The following is a 25,887-nucleotide window of genomic DNA, read 5'->3' as shown; positions in this document are numbered from 1 at the left end:
GATATTGCCGTTTGTGAAGCCTGGGCTGTCTACAGAGATCGCGTTTTTTTACAGTTTGATCAGCGGACAGGCAGCAAGCAGATAGTGAGGAGATGTTTCCGGTATGTAACAAAAAATGTTTTATGGTCTAAAACGCTTCAATTCGCTTAGAGCACCTTTAAAAACGAAACCAAAAAGTGAAAGAAGACGCATCTTTGCTTTAAATTATGGATTTGGGACGGTACACCTCTCAGGAAACATACAGATAACGATAAATTTAGATGTTTAATGACCATTTAGAGCATTGGATTCGCTACACGAGAGCTTAATGTTCTTATTTTTATGAAAACCTCCGACTCATCTAGACAGCGTGGGTCACTTGCTGCATCTCAAGTGATCCAGCTGTGGGCTAGACCAAGGGTCAAACAGAAATTGCGTGTTGCGTTAATCGCACGTTAATAAAATTAGTGCCGTTAAAATGAATTTGTGTTAACGCAATAGTGGTGAGATTTGTGTTAATTTTGACATCCCTATATATACAGTAATTTCTATCAGTCTCTTTACTTGATTTAAATCCTTGGCTAGAACAGGATGCAAAGTGGATGACACTTCTTTGCCAACCCTAAAAAAGTATGACTATGCCAAGCTAGTTTCTACTTAACAAGACAGTTTAATGGATGCTTTGAGTCGACACCATTTCATGTCATTTACAACAAAGGACCCTGATCCCGAATTGCTTCTCTGCTAACTCTTCAAAGTTACATTAGACACCCCATTGCACCTTTAAAGCATCTTTCCTAAGCAAATGCATCGATGCTTTCCTGATAAATGTCTGCTTGTATTAATGTTACATTGTAAATAAAGATAATAACCGGATACGTTCAGACATTCTGACAAAGTTCAATGAATATCCTTGCTTTTAATGCACGAGTCAGACACGACCCCTCTTGTGAGAGCAACTGATAATTCACATGGAAGACCCCAAAGCTTTTCTGTAGCAGCCAGTTTGAGCAGAAACCTAAAGTCCATCAGCGCCGGTTAGATAAAAAAACCTTGCTTTCCCAGGGTATGAGAAGGTACCACCACATCAACTGTAATGAGTTCTGTGTGTAGAGTAGGAGACATTTAAATAAAGGTCATTTCAGTGTTGCACAGGACCCCTGGGCTTTTAAAAATACATCTGCGACTCCTGTATGCTGCGAGAAAGTCAGAGAATGAGTGAGAGAGGAAAAGACCGAAGAGTAAATATCTAGCAGTATAACCACACAAAACAATGGAATGGACTGGAATGAGCACACCGACAATGCCCAGCGCGAGATAGACTATTCTTTCTCCAGTAACCCGTGCAGGAATTCTGAAATAAGATTCATTGAACGGGTCAGTAACCTGTTAAAGTAATTGAGTTGTTGAGTGAGTCATATACTCCACTTTTCCACTTCAGTCCTGTTGTTCTTGTCTTCTCCATCATTCGACAGGTTTTCTTAAAATCTGATGGCAATTTAGTTCTCTGTTACGATTTTTGGTTTTTAATTAGTATTGAACTGTGCATTTCCTGTGGTGCACTTTAGACCAAGTCCAGGATTATAACAATACAAAGTTGTGCATTGAATTTCTGGGCTAATTTTAAAGTAACTTCTCTTAAACTTTATCAGTGTAAAGTATTCACCGAGAGCCGAGCGTAAATGAGAACCTAGGTGCAGTTTAATGAAACACATGAAACAAGACCAAAAACATGGCATGGCAAACTCACTAAACATAAGGACATACAGATTAACAAATTGGACCATAAAAGGGATATATACAGACAAGGAACCAATCAGAAGCCAATGTTTTATTGATTTTGCAAACTTAGGCCCCGTCCCAATGGCACTTTCTCAGAGTCCACACTTTGATGACATCATGTAGTGCAGACCTTAGGGATATTTGATGTGAAACCACGAGGGCTCACTGGAGTCATGATATTTTGGGACAGACTCGAACGTCATGCCAGAAATAGGAAGAGAAATTACCCATCGGTGTGAACTTCTCCCATTCGTCATCTGATTGGTCTGATTGCTCTTTCGCAAGGACTTCTGGGTTGGTTAAGTACGTGGAGCCTGCAGCACCTCGGGTTTCGCTAAAGACCCCAACAAGGGTGCCAAAGGGGGGGCTAATGAGCACTCTTCCGAGCATAAAAACGACGGATGGGACATACTGACTTGTAGACTAAGTGAGCGTGCGCAATTTAATTCCAAGAAACCGAAAGTCCACATGAAGTGCACCATTTGGGACAGGGTCATTAAAGCCCACTGTGTAGATTTTTAGCGGCATCTAGTGCTGAGTGGTGTCCGTATAGGGCTATTTTAGAAACATGATGGCGCGAAATGGCGACTTTCATGTAAGGGGACCCGCTGTGTATGTAGATAAAAAAGACTCATTCTGAGGTAATAAAAGATACAGTTCATTATGTAAGGTTTTTATACACCACTTATAATATAGTTATGTATATTAGATTGCATTTCAAGAGATCCTTTTAAAGTTACACAATGTAGCTTTATTATCATATCGTATTATTATTTAGTAAGTAATCAATTTTTTCTTCGTGCAGCTCTAGTCTTCTGCACAGATTACCACAGCTCGTGCTGTTGGTTTAATCGCCAAAAGGCCAGCCAAGCGAACCAAACTGTTGGACTTGAGTCTGCACAAAAACCTTAGTGTGTAAGCTCCCTTTAGCCCACGTAGAGGCTCCACAGAAAGGTAGTCAAGCTCTTGCGGAAAAGGTGCAACCTAATTGATGCTGTCTGCTCCCATTTCACTGTGTGTACAGTAGAGGAGATTGGTCTGGACACTTCTCGCCTCAGACTTTGGAGCGCAAGGCTGAGGAGGTCAGTCAGAGTCTAGAACCGAGTAACTCATTTTTCTTAGCTGTCATAATGGGTGCAGAGAGGTTGAGGGGATCCTAACTAAAATAAGCAGGCTTTGAGATTGGCCTGTTAGCTCAGATATCAGTGGAGAGCCACCAGAGAAGGAAATGAACATTTGTAGCTACGTCCTTTCATTTTTTCTACTCTTATGCAATATATTTATTTACTTTCAAGTTCTTGTATGAACAGAATTGTCCCTGTTTATGACAAGTTCTGTGAGAACTTGTACTGTAGCTATGCAGCTGTTTGGTATGCAAAGACAAAAGATGTTCAAGATTGATTTTGTCGTAACTTGCAGACCATTCTCAGTCTGTATAAATTCAACATACATCAAGTGTAAATGCAAGTCTATGAGCTAGTTATATTCTAAGGTGTGCATCTACCTTTTTACGGACATATTGGAACTTTATACCACCTGTAATTTGACAATGATTGAGATATTGTAATTTCTTCTTATCTTTTCTCTTTTAACAGAGGAAGAAGCCAAAGAACTTGAGGAAGCCAAAAAGTTTGAAGAAGTCGAATCAGGTCAGTCACTTATAATCGAGGGGCAACCTTCCGATCTCTCTGATTAAGCCAATATGGAAGTGATTTAAACTGCAATTCATCGACGGGGTGCTAGAGGGTGACTCCAAAAGGGAGTCAATTCACATAGACATCCATGTTAAAATGACCAACCATACAGCAGAAAATAATATGTTTACAGCCTGGTACAAAAAGTGTTTTTGGTCTATATAGCTAATTTTGCCCTTTATAACAACTGTGAGGGGGGTAAATTGTTTTTGTTACTCATCTGTTTAAATAGTTTTAAGCCTTAAAGTTCTGCATAATAAGGGGCGTGGCCACATGACTGATGGGTGAACTGCCACTGCCTTCACTAGAGTCAAGCTAGGTGGGCGTGGTTTCAGCAACCAGCCACTTCGGCTTCACCCACTTCCTTTACCCATTTTTGGTTATCTGCGAGTGATGCACGGTGAGGATGGTGACGGCAGGCTCTTCCAACTATTATAAGCTCTTCACAAACCTATGGGTGAGGTCACGGACACTACGTCCATATTTTTTACAGTCTATGTATATAATGCAGGATGACAGTCATCATTCAGTTTTAAGTGTCCTAAGTACATCAAGACACAAAACAATAGACCAGTGGTATTGTTGGGACCAATTTGGGACATCTACAATGTTACATTTTTTACTTGGATATCTATCCAATTAATGTTTGCTATTTTGGGCTCTGGCTTGACAGTAAAAAAGTCATGGTTCAGTCTCTTAATAACTCTCTGTGGCATTGTAGCAATTATGATATTTAATGCAATGGGGTGAAATGTGACGGTAAATCTGACACAAATGTGAAGAGCTTAATAATAGAAGAAGTACAAAATATAGATTTTATTTATGTCTGCATAAATCCATATTTGGTCATTTTATTTCTTGCCTCATTCTTGATATATCATTTCCAAAATACCAATCTCTGTGATATTCATGAATGTTTCTGTCTAAATTGCCACGATTGTCAAGCAGAACAAGCCCGCCCGCCCCAGTCCCCCCTAAGGTGAAGGCCAAAGTAAACGCTGGCAGAGTTCAGGTTCTGTTCCCCCTGTGGCTTTAATGTCATTAAAGATTCATTTGACTCCTTTAGTCTGATTGAATTATTCAGCCTGGCCATGAGCAGCAGAGTTAATACTATGAGATTTTAATAAGCAGCCAGGTGAAGAGGTTAAGGGAGAGAGAGAGAAAGAGAAAAGAGAGAATGGCTGGGGGCAAAGAGAATGAAAGAAGGGAAAAGAGACAGATAGAGATGGAGAGGTGGGGTCACAATGTGTCTGTGCTAATAGGGGTCTTATGAATATTTTACATGTGATATGTGTTTAGGTGACATGACACTGAATGTTGACAGTGTGGGAATTCCTGTACATTTAAAAAGTCCCATCGGCTGGTTTTAAAGGCAAAGATCACCCGAAAATTACAGTTATGTAACTGTATCCCCTTTAAGCAATTTCAAACCTGTGACCTTTTCACTTTTTGTGCAAGACAAGGGTGAGCATTTTAAAATGTTATTTTACAAAATAACAGAAGTGAATGGGGAATGTACTTAAAATGACAAAAAAACAGAGCCATTTTGGTCATGTGGTCATTCACTTTTATTATATAAAAAAAAGAGTGATCAGTAAATTCAGTAAACATTTTTCATTTTTGAATGAAGTTTTTCTAAAACTCTGACTGCACTGGTTGATATCATAATGGTTAATATGGGAGATAGAGCTGTTCCTCTTCTCTGCTGAGTATAAATTATTGAAATAGTCTCAGCTCAAGCTTGGACTTTTAATACGCAGGAGAGACAGAGAGTGAGAGAGGGGGTTGAGACCAAACATTACTCAAATTTGTATTTTCATGAAAGTCGAATATGCAGTTGCCTTCTGCTTTCAAAGTTCTTCTCAGTCTCCATCTGGCACCTTCTTTCTGCAGATTGATACAGATCTCCATCTTCCATATTCATTGAGTTAAGTCATGTAGTTTGGCCTAGAGGAAAATTTTCTTTACCCTGAAGCAAAAGCGTGATTAAAGCCCTATTTTTTTCTGGACATTGATATAGCCAGCAGGGTGTCATTGGTCTCGTAGACTTGCTCAAGGCTTCACCACAAGAATGGATGGATATATCACAGTAGTGTTTAAGGATTATATCTGACAGTATTATCATATTGGTCGTAACTTAAGAGTTTATGAGTAGAGGTGATCCTTTAAAGAGGGATATAGCTGAAGTGAGTTTTGATGAAAACAACAGTTTTTCCATTAAAGATGCAATATGTAACTTTTAGAAGGATCTCTTGACAGGAATGCAATATAATATACTGTGGCAAGTATGTGAACCTTTAGGAATTTCATAGTTTTCTGAATAAATTTGTCAAAATGTGACCTGATCTTCATCTAAGTCAAGGGTATTGACAAACATAATGTGTCTTTACAAAAAAACAAAAAGAAAAACCATAGTGCTTGTGTATGTGAAAAAGTATGTGAACCCTTGAGTTAATGACTTCAAAAAACTAATTGTAGTCAGGTTTTAGCACACCTGGAGTCTTGTTAGGATAATACGTTTGAAGGTGTGGACTACAGCTACTTTGACAAAATAAACTGATAAAAACCCCTCAAACTTTTGGAGTTTGCTCTGCACAAGAAGAACACACTTATGTGAGCCATGCCTCGCTAAAAGGAGTTTACCCAGGAGCTACAATCAAGAATTGTTGCTTTACATAAAGCTGGAAAGGGTTACAAAGTTATTATAGACTTTAGAAATTCACCAGTCAACGGTTAGGCAAACAATCTACAAATGGAGACGCTTTGGGACTGTTGCTACTCTACCAAGAAGTGGTCGCCCAGTCAAAATGACACCAAGAGCACAACAAAGACTCATCAATGAGGTAAAGAAAGAACCCAGAATGACAGCCAAAGATTTAAAGGCATCATTGGAACTTGCTAACATCTCTGTTCATGAGCCTACAATATGTAAAACACTGAACAAGCAAGGTATCTATGACAGTACACCACGAACATTGCTGCACGCCTAAAGTTTGCAAAAGAGCACAGCTGTATTTGCTAAACGTTTTATGGACTGAAAAAAAACTAAGATTGAACTATTTGAAAAAAAAACACACAGCACTACATCTGACGTAGAAAGGGCCTGGCATATCATCATGAAAACATCATCCCAACTGTAAAGTATGGTGGAGGAAACACCATAATTTGGGCCTGCTTTGCTGCATCAGGGCCTGGCCAGCTTGCAATCTTTGAGGGGAAGATGAATTCCCAAGTATATCAGGCAATTTTTCAGGATAATGTGAGAATGTCTGTACGTCAGCTGAAACTTTGTAGAAGGTGGGCGATGCAACAAGAAAATGACCCAAAACAGCGGAGCAAGTCCACAACAGAATGGCTTCAGAAAACAAAATCTGCATTTTGGAGTGGCCAAGTCAGAGCCCAGACCTCAACATAATAGAGATGCGATGGATTGACTTGAAGAGGGCCATACACATGAGACGTCCAAAGAATATGACAGCGCTAAAGCAGTTCTGCCAGGAATAATGGAATAAAATTCCTTCTCAATGATGTGCAGGTCTGATCCACAGCTACAGGAAACGCCTGGTTGAGGTTATTCCTGCTTTGGGGGGGGGGGGTCAACCAGTTATTAATTCTAAGGGTTCACTTACTTTTTCCACTGCCATTTCGAATGTTGAATTAGTCTATTCAATAAAGAATGTTAATTTTTTTTTGTGTTATTATTTTCATACACATTATGTTTGTCAATACCCTTGACTTGGATGAAGATCAGATTACATTTTATGACAAATGTATTCAGAAAACCATGAAATTTCAAAAGGTTCACATACTTATTCTTGCCAATGTACATAACTATATTATCAGTGGTGTATAAAGAACATACATAATGAACTGTATTGTATTTATTACCTTATAATGAGCCATTGTTACATCTACATACACCACATACATGGAAGTCGTGCCATGTTTCTACAGTTGCGACATGTTTGTTTTGTGACTTCTACCATAGCTTGTCATTGCGTTTTAAAATTAAGGTTGATTGCAAATCACCATGTCACCACTGGATGCCGCTTAAAATAAAATACACAATACAATACTGTACCATTACAATCTATTATGACTATTATGAAAGTTTTTAGAGGAAACATATTAGTAGTAGGTTTTGAAATGTTCATAAAATGGTTTGTAATTAAGATTACAAAACATTATATGCTTTGTTATACCACGGGGCTGTTGAATGCTCTATTCTGGTTGAGAAATGTTCCACGGGTGTTGATTATTTTTCTGTAACTTGTCAAATGTCTTCAAAATAGCCACTAGAGAAATGTTTGTGGTCACCAGTGTTGGGGTAACGCATTATAAGTAACTTGCATTACGTAATAATATTACTTTTCTAAAGTAACGAGTAAAGTAACGCATTACTTTATAAATGTACACATTCATATTTTAGTTACTTTTCAGTTTAATTCATTTGTTTTTAAATAACGTACTGAATTAAACTGAACGTTGTCACATAGAATTACGCACTCTATACGTGCGCGCCTGACAGTTTGAGTCAGAAACGGAGATGTCAGGCCATTTTTGCGATGGAAAATGCTATTTTTGAATGCAGAACTTCAAACTCAGTCATAAAAAACACCTGCAAGGCCTAAAAGAAATCAAGCCTCAGCCAAGTAAGAAAACGCAAAAGTTAAAAGTAATGTAAGTATTACTTTCCATAAAATGTAACTAAGTAACGCAATTAGTTACTTTTTTGTGGAGTAACTTAATATTGTAATGCATTACTTTTAAAAGTAACTTTCCCCAACTCCGGTGGTAACTGTGATATAAACATAATAATTACCTCCAGTCCTTTGAATTATTTGAAAATAATGCACACTCCGCTTCACGTCGTGCCACATTACCACCTTGGGTGTGCATTATTTTCGAATAATTCAACGGCCCGTCATCGATTATTCCTTACATATATCATAACAAGTGAGGATACATTAAACTACCCTAATCTTTTACATATTCTCTTTGTCGTTTTGTTTTCACTTTCTTTCCCCGCTGACGTCACCGTTATAGAAATTTTCATGCTATTCATGCTCTGTCTGTCTGGAATGGTATTGCAACCTCTGGCAACTAAACCAAGCACCCCAGGAAGCTCTATTCATCTGACTCTCCCATTAGACTAGCTTTGTATGCCCATGTGCTGTTTTGTTTGCATGTGTTTGTCGCTTGCTTACAGTTAAATGTCACATACTTTGGCACCCCCCAACAAAAAGAAAAGAGAAAACAGAAAAAAAAATGATTTCTATTGGAGTCTTGGGCAGGTTGTAATGATGTTGGCTGTATAGACTGCAGTTTGCACTCCAGGGAGTTTGAATCTGAGCTGGTTGTTACTAGCCCGGCTGAACTCAATACTGCAATACTGTTTTTAACTAGCCTTGAGTTGTTTACCTCTTTTTTTCTCCACATCTTTAAAGGAAACTCTTATGTTTTCTGTTTGTTTCAGCTGCAACACCTCTGAAGAGCTAAAGTTGGAGACCACAGGTAAGTCTGGTTATGATTTTGGTCTGTCTAAACTTTTATTGCTGGAAAATATTTGTAGCCCCTTGTTAATTGAGTAGGAGGTTGCTGCATCTTCACAATACAGATTTTTTTTAAACAAGGGATGGACTTTATATTTAAAGAGTGCGCTCCCTTTTAATTCAAGAATTAAATGGATAGATCTTAATTGGATTCTGAATTGGAATGACAGGAAAGGGAAATTAACTGAAGTACAATTTAAAGAAATTCAACAGGGACCTTCATTAGCCTGACACGAACAGATAAATTCAAAATCGATCCTCGCTACACATTGAACACTTTGAATTCAATGATGCAGTCATTTATTTTATCACACGTAGGCTATACAGATTTTTGTAGGGTGAAAAACATATTTTGAACCCAGAACCCATTGCGGTGCAAATGCAGTACTTTACCAGTTAAAGGGGAATTCCGCCTTGAAATGATCCTAGGGTTAATAACAAACGTGTACCGAGTTCGACCGTTCACTGGAGTTTGTTTTCATGTTAGTCTAACGTGACCAGTGTTATTGCTAAAGGCAAATTAGCATGTTATGGTAGCCTTCGGGGCATCAGTGCATTAAAAACTAAATCGCTATGTCTATACTACTAATAATGCTCAAAATAACCCCACACTTACACTGTAGCACAATGAGGGTCTCTATATGTAAACCGAAGCATTGAGAACTTTGCAAGTGTACAGGCAGTTTATTAAAAATAAACACTTACCGTTCACGTCTGGATCACATATCCATGCGGGCGCCATCTTGGGAAAACTAAACTCTCGCGTGAAACGTTGTTGCCCGTTGTTGTGGAACAGGTGTTGTGCTTTCACGCGAGAGTTCAGTTTTCCCAAGATGGCGCCCGCATGGATATGTGATCCAGACGTGAACGGTAAGTGTTTGTTTTTAATAAACTGCCTGTACACTTGCAAAGTTCTCAATGCTTCGGTTTACATATAGAGACCCTCATTGTGCTACAGTGTAAGTGTGGGGTTATTTTGAGCATTATTAGTAGTATAGACATAGCGATTTCGTTTTTAATGCACTGATGCCCCGAAGGCTACCATAACATGCTAATTTGCGTTTAGCAATAACACTGGTCACGTTAGACTAACATGAAAACAAACTCCAGTGAACGGTCGAACTCGGTACACGTTTGTTATTAACCCTAGGATCATTTCAAGGCGGAATTCCCCTTTAAGCTACAGGAACACAACAACTATGAATTTCTTGAAATATTCAAATTAAAGAGTTGAATATGAATTAAAAAGGCATTCTCAGTTCATTCTGATTGACACACAGTCTGTGACACAAGAGTTTTTGGAACAGCGATGTCTGCAGTGATGGCCAATTTAATAAGACGTCATTATCTTTATTCCGTGAAGGACGTCCAGAAGTTCCTAAAGTCTTGACATTCTGGTCCCATAATATCCACTAGGTCAATGGTTGCCATGACGAATTCATTTGAGTGTCAAGTCATTAAAGTGGCCTCATGGACTTCTCCTCTGCCCTACCGTACTAAGCCTGATTACTGCTAATCATCAGCTCTTTGAATCATTACGAAGCCATGCTCAGGTGTAAACGTACGAGGACGTGGTCGCAGGAAAATCTATTTGAAAGAGAGGGGGTGGTAGAGAAAAAGTTGAAGACAAGCTTGTTGCTATGACAAGGAAATTAAACAGCATATTTTGCCTTCCCAGACACGTAGGAGGCAGATTGACACGGTGACTTCGACGAGTGGCGCTATTTTTAACTGCCACTCTCGCATCTTAATTACAAAGTAAGGAATAAGCGAATCTGTCTCTCATGTGAGAAATTGGCACCGTGTTTTTTAATCGGGGACCTTGCCAGTACCGCATCCAGGGACATTAGCTTATGTTCTGACAAAAACAAACATAATTTAGATCAAAGGAAATTAAGTAGACGTGTCGATCGCATTTCACGTAACTGGGTTTGCGGAGATTAGGGATACTGCGTGAATATAATCATCTCTGTGGAGTGTCATCGTGCCCAGATAGTGAATTCTCGAATTCTACACAATTGCATGTGTTTTATTTTTTATTTATTAACTTTGACTGATCCAGTGCCTGTGGGTGATGTCCAGTATGCCATGGGCAACTCCTGGTCCTTTGCTTATTTGTTCTTTTTTTTTTGCACTGGAATGCTTTTAAGAATTACATCATCAACCACGATAAACAAAGTTTGGGTATTTTAGTTTTTTTCTTCTCTGCTGTCTTGATATCGTAATTGTGATTATTGTTAACGATTAATAGACTTTACATTGAAGTTTTGAAATAACTTTATGTGAAGCAGCTGCATGGTAAATTCTAAACATCCAAAACGAAATAATATAATGTAAATAACAAATAACTATGGGAGTTATGTTATTAGTAAAAAAATCCAAAACGAATGGCTAATGACACATCAACTTACCATTTTATAAAATTTCAATTCACAACTGTATTTGGTGCCCAAACATGCTGTCGAAACGCACAGAAATAAGCGCAAAGGACGGCTGTAATTGGCGATTATGTAATTGTTTCACCTGTAATTGTTATCCCGATTCGTTTTTTGATTAAATGTACAGCCCTAGCGCATACTCTGCATGAATTCGCATTGATGTGAAGATCATTAAGTATCTTTATGAGTGCCAACTCGATGCTGTGATGTAGTAAGTCACCAGATGGCAAATTGTCCAAGTAGCCGTTTGATTTTAGGAATTCATTCCCCTGATTGAAAACACCATTCTCAATGATCTTGCCCATAAAGGGACGATTTCAAACGAGCCTGTATTGGTTTAGTATGGAGTTATCCAGATGGCTCTTAACAACTGTAGGTTTCAAAGACCTTGGAAAGACGCCTGAACGGAGCAAGCCATTTGCCATTTTTAATAGTTCAGTGTCTAGACAGTAAAACACATTTTAAAGAAAAATGTGGGCAGTGTTTCAGGACATAGTGAATAATTAACGGGGACTTTCCGACCTCAGTGCTACATGATGACATGCTGATTATGTCATTTTGTCAATGCAAAATGATACAAACTTGTTGAATCTGCTGTCAGAGAGCACTGATTCAGATGTCAGTTTGAATTGAAGGGAAAGTATCCTGTCAACAGCAACAAATAAAGTCCAGGTTAATGTTCCTGTTAATAATCTTTGAGATGTAGATCATTTTACAAGCGTGACAGTTGTGTTTATAGATGTTAGAATAGATTTCATGTTTTGTATTCGACCACATGTAGCTTTTCATCTCATGAGCTGTGCTTCTGTTGTTGCTTTACGCTTGCTTGTCATTTTTTTGACCTTTACAAAGCGATGACATAAAGAGCAGGCACTTTACATTTTTGCATTAAAGTAGTCAAGCACAGTTTATGAAAAAAAAACTGAAGCCAAAACATTATTTACTTATTTTAAACTCTGTGTATGTTTTGATAATTGTTCTAAATCTGATATCTAACAATTTTCCTTCACAAAAATGGAATTATTTCAGCTTTTTGCAAAAAATATTTTTAAAGAAAAATACCCATATTTAAGAATTTATAAGCGGAGAAAAAATATAGATAGAATGAAATTTTTTTCCCTGTTTTGTTTGTTTGTTTGAAAGCAGAGGATCTGTTATTTCATTTTATATATTTGTATGTTTATATATTTTTAGAAGTAAATTTTCCTGAAACGCATTTTGTGAAACTTTTTGTGAAAGTCACAAAAAATGCTGCCGGGCAACTTTTCAAAAAATGGCTGGCAGGGAATGAGTTAATCAGAATACATGAAATGTTAAAACACTCAAAAATGGGCAGATCCACTCAAAAACTATCAAAAATTGGTGAAAGTGCAAAATCTTTAAATCTAAATTTTTTTATTAAAACTTCTGGACATTTTTAAATGTACTTAACTTTTGGTCCAAGTAGTTCCAACTTGATTTACTGAGTAATTTCCTATTTCTCAAAGATTGGAAGTAAAGGATGAAGAGTATTTTGGAGGTGTGTTGCACCTTTTAGCAAGTCCTAGATACACTGTAAAAAATATCAGACCTCATCTCAAAATTTTTCTAATGACTGGTTAAATACATTTTTAAACTGGCTCAGTTAAAGTTATATAAATTTGAGGAATAGATTGTTGCCATAAGTGTTGACAGTTGTGCCAATTGAAAAATTTAGTTGTTACCAATCGGTAAAGTTGAATTGAGGTTAGGGTTAGGATTTTTTAAAAGTGTATCTAAAACCTATTGTAATCATTAAGTTACACTTTAAAAACTTTTTCAAATGTTTGTAAAACAGATTATTTAATGTGAAAGATGATTGGATTATCATGTTTTACATATCAGAATGAAAACAGGGTTTTCCATGTAAGAGGGATTTGTGACAAGCTAATAAACCTGTTTTAATAACAGATTTAGAAGATGAAAAATTGTATGTCAGAGTAATGCAGTTAGACTGAGATCAAGCATTAAAAAAGTACATTTTTAATTCACATTAACTTTAAAACTACTTACTTCGCAGTATCTGTATTTGGCCCCATAGCAGTCACAGATAGATGTTGAATCAGCAGCAGATTAGATAAATTTGCTTGACTAGGCTTTCAACCACTTATCAAAAAAGACATAAAGCAAGCCAAAAGCTACTGGTTTTCCACTTGTGCTGGAACCATGTGTGAATGTCACTGCCATTGTAGCAGGGACTCGACACACATACTGTATCAGTGAGAGGTGTTATCGGTTATCAGTGGAGAAGTGCATGTAACTGCTCTCCAGTGTCTGGCAAATTACAGTATACAGACAGAAAGCTAACATTCAGCTCTGCTGCTGCACCAACTGATGTCTTAACCTTGTTCTGTACTTTAACATTACTAAAAGTAAAGACTTTGAAATGCTTAAAAAACCTTTGTATTTAAAAATAAACCATCAGAAAGAGTCGGCGTCACACCTCCATACCTTCACTTTTATTAAGAAATGGTTATTCTGTGGCATCACTGTGAAGAATAGGTTTTTTTTGGCAGATTTTTGACATGATGTCGAGCCATTCAGTGTTTTATTCCTCAGCAGGTCAGCAAAGAACCTTTATATTCTCCTAATGTCCTGGTAATTTACATATGCAGTGACATAACTTTGTTTTGAAGAGTCGTGGGACAAAGACAGAATCCCCCAGGGTCGGTCAAATTACTGATAGCTTTAAAACAATAAAAAACAATACTTTCATACTGTAGGATAAATGATTTATGTAATATCTCGTTGAAAATGGGCGGGTATATGCCCTTCACATCCGTCCGGTTTGCTTCTCCACTGCGATTTTCGATTCCAGCTCTCATACCATGGGTTCCCAAACTGTGTCGACACAGAGGAATCATTCAGTGACTTGTTCCCTGTTTGTTCCAATAACTAAAAATACCGCTTGTTTATTGGTTCACATGTTTTTTTGCTTGGACACTAGATGCTCAGGCTTCGCATAAATAGCATGTATGAAGCATCTGTTCATTGTGCTTTTATGTGTGCGCAATCCGCACTTTTACAACGCAGATGAACCACACATTTCATACTGGCCCCTTTTCTGCAGTCGTGGCCATCTGTCTTCCGCTAATATAACATTTTTGATTACTTTTGGATTTTTTGGTCACAAATAATAACTGTACACTGAAAAAAAATTATTCATTCAATTTACTCAATTTTTTAAGGTAAGTGGTTGCAATCAATTTATTTAAGCTTCATTTAAACAAAAAAGATTAGTAAAGTAAAATAAAATAAAAAAACTTTTGTTTAAATGTAGCTTAAATAAATTGATTGCAACCACTTACCTTAAAAAATGTTAAAGTAAATTGAATGAATAATTTTTTTCAGTGTAGTTGATGAGTTTTAAAGTGTAAAATCAAATCAAAAATCTATCAAGTAGGCTATATGAAATATGTGTTACACGTATATGAAAGTGATCAAGTTCACGTGTCTTAAATAATAAGTTCGATCATACGGTTAGGGGGGCACTGCCCCCTAATGCCCCATTGGCGACGGCCTGCACGTTTTAAATCGCAATGGATCTTAACACGCACCTACCGCAAGAATTCTTCATACATTTCCTCCAGTAAGTGATCGGGACATAATCAACTTTGTTGAAAAAGTGGTGGGGACATGTTCCACCCGTCCCACCCACAAATTATGCCTATGTACATATACAGTGCTGTGCAAAAGTCCTAGGCCACAATCATCAGCTTTGTTGTTTTAGCAAAGTTTTAATGTCCATCCATATTTATTTTCAATCTTTTTTTAAAGATACAAACAGAAAATACAGGAAATATGTACACAAAAAAAAATCGGAACTAAATGTCTTCTTGACAAGTCTTGAAGTCTTGAAGATTCTTGATTAGAATTAGATATTAGGATTTTATTTTATTTAGGTTTAAGAGATCCTGCAGCTGCCTGCTATTGCTCAACTGGAAGGGGAGTTTACCCTAAATACTTTTTAAAACTACATACACATTTCCTCTATGTTCTGGTTGTATTTTATATACAGAGTATATCACTATACAATTGCAAAATCAACAAATATAATGGTAGCATGGTGCCCTAAGACTTTTGCACAGTACTGTATCTGTCTTTTTTATTAATCAAGTTCGACTGTGACATTTCAGGTATGCCATTGACAAAATAGCATTTTTATCTGTTTATCTTTGCCTAAGTTTCATCACTGTTGCAAAAGAAGGAAGTCTTTGAGATTCTAAAGTCATCCCGAAAGTGTCTTTAACAAAGCTACTGCAACAAAGATGTATTAAAATGTGGGTATGCTCACTTTGGCTTAACTACACTTAAAAGAACATTGCATCATATTATGATCTAAATAGCTTACAGGGACAATAAGCATGTTTCTAAATAGCAAAATTATGCTTGCAATCATAAAACATTTCAAGTCTTGCTGAAGATAAAATATTATTATGACTGTTAGCCCAAGCGTATTGTCTTTGTTTGCAATGAAAATGTCTTCAAATATCATTTAATTCAGATGCTTTAATAACCTGTGTAAGCCGCTTACAGGAAAGCAAATGGGGCTTAATGTGGTTTTGCTCAGTACAATTAAAATAACCTTTCAGGAATAAGCATTTTTCACAACAACTGTAAAAGGTTGAACAAAGGGCATCTAAAAGCAACAGATATTTATTGAAGCATACACAAATAAAACCAAAACAAATGTTTTACAGTGTGCTTTAACTGTACTTTTTGCAGTATCGTAAGACACAATAACTGAAGGTTTAAATCAGAAAAAAACATCACACATAATTTACTAAAGATCCTTAAGACAAACTGCTATGGATTTATAGTCAGATAAATTACATACAGAAAAAATATTGTATTTATTTATGACTGTTTAGCAGAATTATTGAACAGACTTGTATTTAAAGGCCAAAACGCTCCAGGCACTTGGTGTTGTGATAAAATCACAAATCAGTACAGTGTCAATAACAAAGGCCAATGCAAAACTGTCTGAGAACACACTGCTCTATCTGTTTTAAAATTGCAACATATCGAATACAGGCACGCAGGGACACCTTGTTTACAACAACCAATCAGATTATCCGGATTTACCAAAGTCTGTGCTACCCATATTGACGACCCATGCAAACATGACGGCCAATTAAAACAAAAGAAAATCCTCTGTTTATGTGCCTTCACAGGGAGCGCAATTCAGACAATAGTTTTAAAGCTTAGCAAGCATGCATCAGTTTATCTTAGTAGGCAGTGGCCTCCAAAGACTTAGACCTCACACGATCCAGCCTGCAGGGCAAAATATTGTAAAAATGAGCTCATTTACTTTATAGATTGAAGGTTCTAACTGAAGGACTATGAAAAGGTCACGACTGAAGCTGTAAATATGAGAATCTGTTGTGAAAACCTGCTGAAAGATCAATAATTGAACCATGTCCAACTCATTTCTCATTTAAATAATTAAATTTGCTTATACAGTGTTGCCTAGACGCACAAAATTTTGTCAGACAAAGCAAAACGTTTCAACTAAATGCAAATATACAGTTGATCAGCAATGACATTAAAGCTTTAATAGTTTATAATTCATACTGTACTACTGAATTAAGTACCAGCTGCTCAACATTAATTTTCTGATGCTGGAAAAAACCTTCATGTTTAAGTGAAGACATCTCGTGGGTTTGCAAATATGTGCCTCAAGAGTATGATAATATATATACTGTAATGCTATTGCATAAACTAGCATTTGTACTCTTGTATAATTCTACATAAGTGGGCCCATGATAATCTTCTTAGTTTAAAACAGGAAAATGTTTTGAGTAAATGCATGACATGAACAGTCACGCTATAAATGTTAAATATGTGAATAAAGAGCTAAGCATTCAATTTTCAGGACACTCGTGAACAGAATGTCCTACTTTAAGAAAGTTTTTGCAAATACATCATCATCAGGGCAATTTAATAAATTCTCCATCACATATGACTGAAATAATTTTTTAGTTGTTTTCAGTGTTTCAGTTTATTTACAAATTAATATTCTGGCAACATCTACTCACCCTTATCATGAATGGTTTTCCTTGAAAGAACTTTGAAAAATGATGCTGCTCTGTTACCAGACAATAAAAGTGAATGGTAACTGAGTCTCCCAGCTCTTAACATTCAGCAGAAAGAAGGTAAATGGTCTTGGAGCAACATTAGGGTGAGTAAATGATGACACAATTATCATTTCTCAGTGAACTATCCCTTTAAGATTGCATCACTAATTAACAGAGGGACATAACGGTGACAGAGGCAGAACAGGAGTAAACACATCAACAACAGTGTTGCGTTCAACCAACTCATTAGCTTTTTCAATAGCAATACTGACAGTGGCATTATTCATTCTTTAAGCAGGCAAATGCAGTCATCTCCCCCCTCCTACAACCAGGCATCACAACTCAAACCCTGCAAGTAGACATATGAAATCTCCAAATGGGGGGCATGAACTATGAAAGTAAGTGGTGCCTATGAAAGGGGCATGTAGGGTTAGGTTCAGGCTCAGGGGTCATGTCTATCTGTCAATGATAGTAAGCCACACCCCCTTTTGGATCTTTCCAGTCTGCACTTACACACGCCCAACACCACTGCAGAGTCCTGCAACGGGTCGGGTACCTGCGGATACCCGCGTAAAAGTGTCTAAAACGGGTGGATTGTGACATTCCTGAAATTCACGGGTGGAGATGCGGGCGGATAATTAACGATTTGAAAATATGTGAAATATTTGTGTGTCTAAATTACTATTACATGCGCAACATATAACATTTGACCCATCACGTCACCACCACTGCGACAGTGGTCGACCTTTGTTGATGCTTCTCGTAGCCGTGTTGGAGCGAGCGTTGCAGTGGTTGCATAAAGTTTTGCCGTTGATAGCTGGAAGCTGGGAACGTCTTTTCTTAGAAAGCATTTCGAGACGAGACTTGTAGGAGCACAGCAGGTTGTATTTTTCCTTGTTTCCTTATTTTCATGAACAGGTCTATAGTTATCATGTTCCATAGCCTATTTAGGTCCCAATGGTAGGCTACTTGAATGGCGCAAAACAAAGCACACTTTAGCCTGTTTTATTAGCCCATTCATGATGCTGTTGTGATGTTGAGAGAGGTATGAGATAAAAAATAAAGCACTTTAATTGGAATGATTTTAGCGTGTGTGATTTACGCGTGTGCGGGTCGGGTAACGGGCCAAATATTAAAGCAACACCAAAGAGTTTTTTTTTACCTTAAAATAACGTATCCAAAAAAGTTTCAGTCGTTCATCCACTCGAAACAGGGTGAACGGCACTTTTACATTCGCTTTGCAGCCCTCTATCGGCCAAAACCGCACTAAAGAAGTTTCCAACCGTCGGGTCGCGGTCCTGTAGTTCGAGTGAAAACTACAAAAACTTGCTTTACGTCAGACCTACAATCCAATCAGAGCCAGCTTTGCCGCAGTAGGCTAAATTATTTACGACAGTGCTAATGGACAGTTCCGCTTCCAACCTGTAGGGGGAGCAAAGAGCAAAAACTCTTTAGTGTTGCTTTAATGGGTCTGGGCGGGTGCGGATTTAATTTTGATATTATCACTGGTGACAGGTCGGATCGGGTGCTGAACTTTGCGGGTACAGGCGGGAGCGGGTCTCCAAAAATGGACCCGTGCAGGGCTCTGCACCACTGTGCTTACCTAAACACAATTATCACACATCCCAAAAGTGTAACCTTTTAAAGTTCTGTATATGAACTTTACTCTTAATGCGTTAAAATGATTTCAGGGCTGCAAAATTAAAGATAAACAGAAAACAGTAAAGCTTAAAAACAGCAGCTGCGTTCGCACTCGCTAATGCTCCGCCCACTTGCTCCCAGCATGCACTCTGATAGAGAAAGCAAGGGAGAGATAGAGAGAGAGATCTTTATTGCCAAGCACCAGGAGTCTAAGAAATACATCAAAGTCTAATATAAAAAACAACCAGCTCCCTCCAGCTGTTTAGAAAACAGATGATGATTGGAAGAAGGAAGATCGAGAGGATGAGAAAGAGGAAGAGAGGTGTAATTGCAGTCCCACACAAAGTGTTACAGACTAAATAGCCTCGCAATTTTCTGAACAAGTAATGCAGTGGCCGCAGCGTTTCCTCCAGCCCTCTTTTTTAATCTGAAGTCATTTACACTCATGTTGATAACCGCATGGTTTATGTTTTCTCTTTGATGACCATAATCATACTCTATTCAGACTTTTTATTCGATTGGCATCTTGATCTTCAGTTAATTTTTAAAGGTTGACAAATTCTGGCTTACTGACAAATTGTACGCCATATTGTGTATTGCCTGTTTGATATGATGCAGCATGTATTGTAGGGTTGTAAATGAGCATTTCTATCAGGCTCTTATGTTTGGGTTTAGTAGTTTTACTTTAATAGCAATGAAAGGGTTATTATGCAGTAATTGAAATGCCTTATTTTCACAAATGTCACTTTTAGTCTTTTGCTTTGTGCATGCTTTATTGGGCAAAACGTCCACATTTAACATAGTAAACAGAAAATCACTAAAGATGCAACTAGAAACCTGAAAATGATGAAAGTCAGAATTCAAAGTGTAAAAATAAGAAACTGAACCACACATTAGGGGGCACTGTGATGCATGTGGCTGCTACGGGCTGTATTCAGGTCCAAGTATTTGTTGTATTCAGGCTATACAGTGCACACTGCTGGTCTAGCTTTTGCAGCATTCAATATATTTTGAATATAATTGGCTACAATGGGTGTTCACTTCACTGAATAAAACACCGCTTTTTGAGTTCAGCCATTATGAAAAACGATTCGCTTTGACATGTGGTCTAAATCTAGACCCATTTTTCTCCTTGTATAAGACAATGCACACCTGTAGAGACTCGGGAATTATGTTTTAAAATAGCCTCCTTCAGAACAAAGATTTATTTCCAGAAATTAATGGTTTGACAGCAAAGTGGCACGTATGCACTTTGTCTCTGTGAATGCGTGTGTGCGTCAACTGTAAATCGTATAGATCCTAAAAACCTCATATACAATACACGCTCACATAATTCAAAATATATGCCCATTTTCTTTCATCCTGAGAGGAAAAGTTATGGTTCACCCCAATGGTTCAAGACTTCATGTGAAACTTAATGGCTGTCATAGAGATCAGTTTCAGCAGACAGACCCAATAGAGGCAATTAGTGGCAGATAATGGCTCTCTCACCCACACCTTAAGTACTGCACTAAAATATTGATTTAATTCCTATCCTATATATTCCCCTTAACCATTTACTGTCACTCTAAAACATCTCTCATTTTGGCAGGCGGGCCATAGGGCCGCACATGTTGCAATAATGAAGATGAGGGAGTGAGAGGACAGACAAGACCTTTTTAGGATTTAAAGTAGTATTTTTCACAATTTCTACAGTGTTCCAACTTTTTCTGATTTGGGGTTGTAACTTTATCTATTTTATTTCTTATTATTATTGATTTTATTCATTAAACACATGGAGGAAACTTAAAAAAACATTATGAACTAAAGAATATTCATGATGTTGTAACATAACTATTTGACAGTTATTAAACGTGCATACCCTTCATGTTCATAACATGATTATGAAGGTGTCATGTCTGTCTTATGAACACCCCTTTAATTAAAGTGTTACTTAAAAAATTTTATCAGTATGTGTGTTTCCTGTGCTCGAACCCATGACCTTTTGCGCTGTTAGCACAATGCTGTACTACCGAGTTACACAGGATCACATATAATATCAAAATTGCGTTCAATATTAAATGAGAGTTACATGTTTTAAGACGCTACTCGTGCTACCATTGTTCCATTAGCCTTTTGTTTTACTGTACCCAGATAAGATCTTTGCATTCACTCGTATTTGAAAGCACAGGCATGTGGTTTTCCAAACAAAATTGAGCAGACATCACAAAATGTTCATTCGTCTACCAAAAGCTTTACGACGAGACCTAGGAAGCTATATTGACTATATTGTTCTTGCATTATTAATGGTTGTTCTAATACAGAGCCCCCAAAGGTGGGACAGAGGGAGGAAAAGAGGAGGTGAAAGAAGAGAAAGGAGGCTAGGGCAGCAGATCAATGACCACTAATGAACATGTTAGGAGTTTCGCTCCACTCATCTCTAAACACAGGTCGCCCTTCGCCAGTGTCCTCCTCCAATCATACATTTCTGCATCACTTAACCGGCCTGAGGGTTCACTGAAGTGCTATTGATTGCTCACAATGCAAGCGCAAGATCTGTCTTCACATGCATATTACCATAGCTTTCTTTTATCTATGTGACCACTAACAAATTGCATTTAAGATTTTGGATTTTTATTTTTTGGTGCATGTGTGTGTGACTTTAATGTTTACAAAAATGGAAGAAACTGTCCTGTGTATGGATTTAACTCATAAAAAGAGACTCATATTTTGCCTTTTTATAGGACTGTTTTATATATATATATATTTAATTTGTATTATTATGTTATTATAATTTTATGTTATTATTCCTTAATATTTATTTAAGGAATAATAACAATAAAAGTAACTAATAGTAAATAAAAGTCATTTAAGGAGGAGGAACTGTGCCTAATTTTAATAAAAAAAATCACAATGCATAAAACCTAATGCCCTTAAAATTGTTTCAAATAAAATATCACAGTATTACAGTAAAATATTATATTTTTTGGTTAAATGGGTCCCGGACATGTTTTGATGATTTCCAATGATCCATCTAAATGCTTGTTTTTTTATGTCCCGGATGCATCTAAGGGAGGCCGGCCCAGTCTGTTTTACCCATCATTCTGTCAGACTGCTCGTGAAATGGTCAACAACTCTGAGCCTCAGGGTTTCTCTGTCAGCAACGCTAAATATCTTCTCACGCAGTGTCCCTGCAGATTCCCTCTGTCTTTTAAACCGTCTCAGTGAACACACCCGCTCGTCTACAAACCCAACACACACCCTACATCTCACACCGACTCCGATGGGACCCAACAACTTCAGCTTGTCTGTTAAACTCTTGCTTCGTTCACATGAGCGCACACGCATGCTTTTCTGTGAACAGCGGCACTTGACATCGGCCTCTGCTGGAAATTTGTCTAATGTATTAGTTATGTTTATTAAGGTGTTTTACATGCAATTTAGTTGCTAAGGTGTAGATCGTTTACAGTACATGTAGTGGTGCTTAATATATCTGTGTTTATTTATTTAATTTATTAAGCAAATATACAGTACTTACAAAAAAGTACTGTAGTATGTACTGTAATAGCATCTTTTGATATGCTGCATGCATCATTGTACCATTGGTAAATAATACTATTATACTTAAAAATATGGCTTTGCCATGGTACTGTTAAAAAAAAATAGGATTACTGATGCTTGTTTGTTGTTGTTGTTGTGTATTTTGAGTGCATTATATTGCTGCTGCTGCATATTAAGATTTGCTGACTATGGTTTATTCAGACAATGAATATCAGCACTTTTACTAAGATACTCGACATAGATCCCAGGTGGGTTCAGAGACAATTTGCTTTAGATTTTTTTAACCATAAAATCCATAATTATGCATAATCATGTTTAAAATAGATCTCTTTAACAGTGAAGTGTGTAATTTCTGCGCAGTCAAACATAATTACAATGACAGTCTGGGTCAAATAAGACAACACTGGCTCAGCCATTGTGCTAGCACTTTCTGTTTGGTGCCACCAGGATGTGCTCGCAATATTGCAAGTATTGTGAATATTAAAGCTCCCATAACACAAGCTGTTTCGGCGTATGTGATGTTAATCCTATAGAGTAGTATTACATCCTTCATATCTCCGAACGTATCTAGATTTGTAAAAGACAGATCAGCTTTACTGATTCTTTCCGATAACATACGAAAAAATTCGGAAGGAGGAGTTGTGAGCTGCGGGAGGAGCGAGTCACGAGTCATGCAACACTTTATACAACACTGACTGGAGAACTTATGATTTACTACATGTTCGTGTCGTTTATATAATATGCACTTACTTGCCCATTTCCAATATAACACTAAAGTCTTACTTACCGCATGCAACTCATTACCCAGTTGGGACTTTTCAATGAATTCCAGTGGTAAACAAACACACACGCAAAACTCAGCTGCTACCTCTGATAAACAACCTATATCCATTGTTTCCATAATGCTGGTTTACTTCTCCTAACATGGGAAAACACACTTCTTCTTTCGTGCCATTGTTGAGTCTTGTAATAAAACAAAGCTGTCGCGTGATGTGTTGCGTGTGACTTATGCTGCGTTCAGACCAGCCGCAGTAGAGGCGTCAAGCGCAAGTGATTTCAATGTTAAGTCAATGTGAAGACGCGTTGTCGCGCGTCCGGAGGTCTCGCTTCGCGGATGAGGCGTTTAGTGCGGCATGGTAGACATGATTGCGCCTCATTCCGCGCAAGTTTGAACTTTGGCGGAAAAACGCGCCGTGTTAACCAATCAGGAGCTTGCTCTAGTAGTGACGTGATTACAAAAAGCGAGCGAAGTCACAGAAGCCCCTTCCATTACACGAATTTCCATGTGATTGTCTCGATAACTCGAATTTCCTCTGCGAATGAAGCGAGTAAACTCAAAACGTTCAAGCGGCAAACTAGACGCGGTAGACGCAATTTTGACACCTCAAACGCGGCTGGTGTGAACCCAGGGTTAGAGTCCTTGGTTTTCGCACTTACTGATTGACATGTGGCCATGATTTTCCAGGGGAAGTGCCCATTAAAAGAAGTGATACGAATGACTTACCCCTGATACGTCAGCTGGACCCGTATTCCGAAACTTGTACGAACCCTGGTGAAGTGCTTTCTGAACAGAAATACTCTGTAACAGATCCAACTGCTCTTTAAAAACTTTAACTATGTTTAGCATGAGGAAACATCTATTAAACTGTGTTAATAAGTAAAAATGCATGAAATAACGTTGAACCCGCCCTTTAAAAATATAAAAGAACACGCAGTAGATGTTGGCTTTGTCTAGCAAGTAAATTAACGAGGTTTATTGAGGTTGTATATGATTAATGGCTTTTCAGTGCTCTGTAGTTGCATGAAACATTTTGTTAGGTCAGTTAAGGTGTGTACGTTTCTATGCGTTGACTAGCTGACAGAAAGTACATCAAAGAATCTATGACTCAAGCGAATCACATACTCTTTGATGAATCTCAGAAGTGCTCTTCAAATCAACGAGTAGAAAAAGCAGCCAGTTTTCCCATCATTTCACAGGGGATGTGTGTTGCTTTCTAATAACTGAAAAACCTACAGTGGATTCTGTTTGGTTTCTGAAAAGGCTGTGAACTGAAGGTCTTTGCCCACAGGGGTTAAAGATGTGCACAACTACATATTTTTATAAATGACTGGTCAATTTATTATTAAAGGTGGTGGATGCTTTGATGTCGGTTGTGACAGCATTGTCCGTGTCCGTTTGTACTTCTTTTATATATTGATGTAGACGTGCATTATAATACGTGTCTTGGTGAGTAGCATTCAAAACACAACATTTACATTATGCATTTGCCAAACACTTTTATCCAAAGTGACTTACAGTACACTTAGGGTATATATATTATCAATATGTGAGTTCCCAGGGCATCAAACCCATGACCTTTTGCACTACTAACACTTCCAATTGCGGTACCAATTGGAGTGAAAATGAAGTCCACACTTTCACATAAAATATCATGTTTTGCAGTTAATTCTCTTTCAAATAATGTAATGCTCACAATTGTAGATTTAAATGTATGTGAGGTCCAGGAACATAAACTGGTTTGAATCTAAAATAATTTCAATTAAAATTCAAAACTGAAGCAATCATTTCAAAGCTGTACAGCCATGCGAGACACACAACGCACGCTGACCTTTTAAAGTCCCGAGAGACCCCAGTCAGCCAAATCTGACATAAACACACCTACTGTAAGTGCTAATGGCTGTTGTAGTCAGCAGAGCTTTGTCCTGTAAAATTCATTAGAGAGCGCGTGCGGTTACAGACGCAGAGGATGGGCGGCAGTGATTCTCATGCTTTGCGAGAGGCTCAGGTTCGCTGAGAAAGCAGAGCTGTGAATCTCTTCCATCTCTCTGTTATGTTTTTTACTCTCCCCCTGCCTCTCGCTCCCTCGCCCCCCTCTCGTTCTCATCTGAATCACCATGCCTTCAGGGCTTTACCAAAGGAGACTCTTCAAACACGGCTTTGTACTGGAGTCGAGAATCAAGATTAATGCACTTCCACCGCACGACTCGCTTGAAGGGAAAGAGAGACCCGGTATAATTAACACCACGGGGCCCGGAAGGAAAATTGGAGAGGGATATCATACAAAATCGTATAAAACAGAGAGAATGATGACATGGGTGATATTTTTTGGTTAGTTTTTCCTCTATGAGTTATGTGTGTTTTGATTGGGTGCTCAGATCATGAGAG

The 25,887-nt window shown here is 37.8% G+C and overlaps 1 protein-coding gene across 2 annotated transcripts in view; it reads left to right on the top strand.

The window, feature by feature from the left end:
* The window catches only part of cd276 (CD276 molecule), a 108,709-nt gene that overhangs the window by 72,877 nt on the left and 9,945 nt on the right, over window positions 1–25,887 (top strand). For both annotated transcript variants that reach the window (XM_065282948.1, XM_065282947.2), the window contains exons 6-7: window positions 3,357–3,410; window positions 8,932–8,969. In XM_065282948.1, coding sequence (XP_065139020.1) covers window positions 3,357–3,410; window positions 8,932–8,954 — 77 coding nt within the window. In that variant the 3' untranslated portion in view covers window positions 8,955–8,969. The remainder of the gene's footprint in view (window positions 1–3,356; window positions 3,411–8,931; window positions 8,970–25,887) is intronic.

The sequence above is a fragment of the Paramisgurnus dabryanus genome, chromosome 9 (assembly GCF_030506205.2).
Source record: "Paramisgurnus dabryanus chromosome 9, PD_genome_1.1, whole genome shotgun sequence".
Taxonomy (NCBI): domain Eukaryota; kingdom Metazoa; phylum Chordata; class Actinopteri; order Cypriniformes; family Cobitidae; genus Paramisgurnus; species Paramisgurnus dabryanus.
Note: the sequence above shows the minus strand (reverse complement) of the source record. Positions and strands in the feature narration are given on the sequence as shown.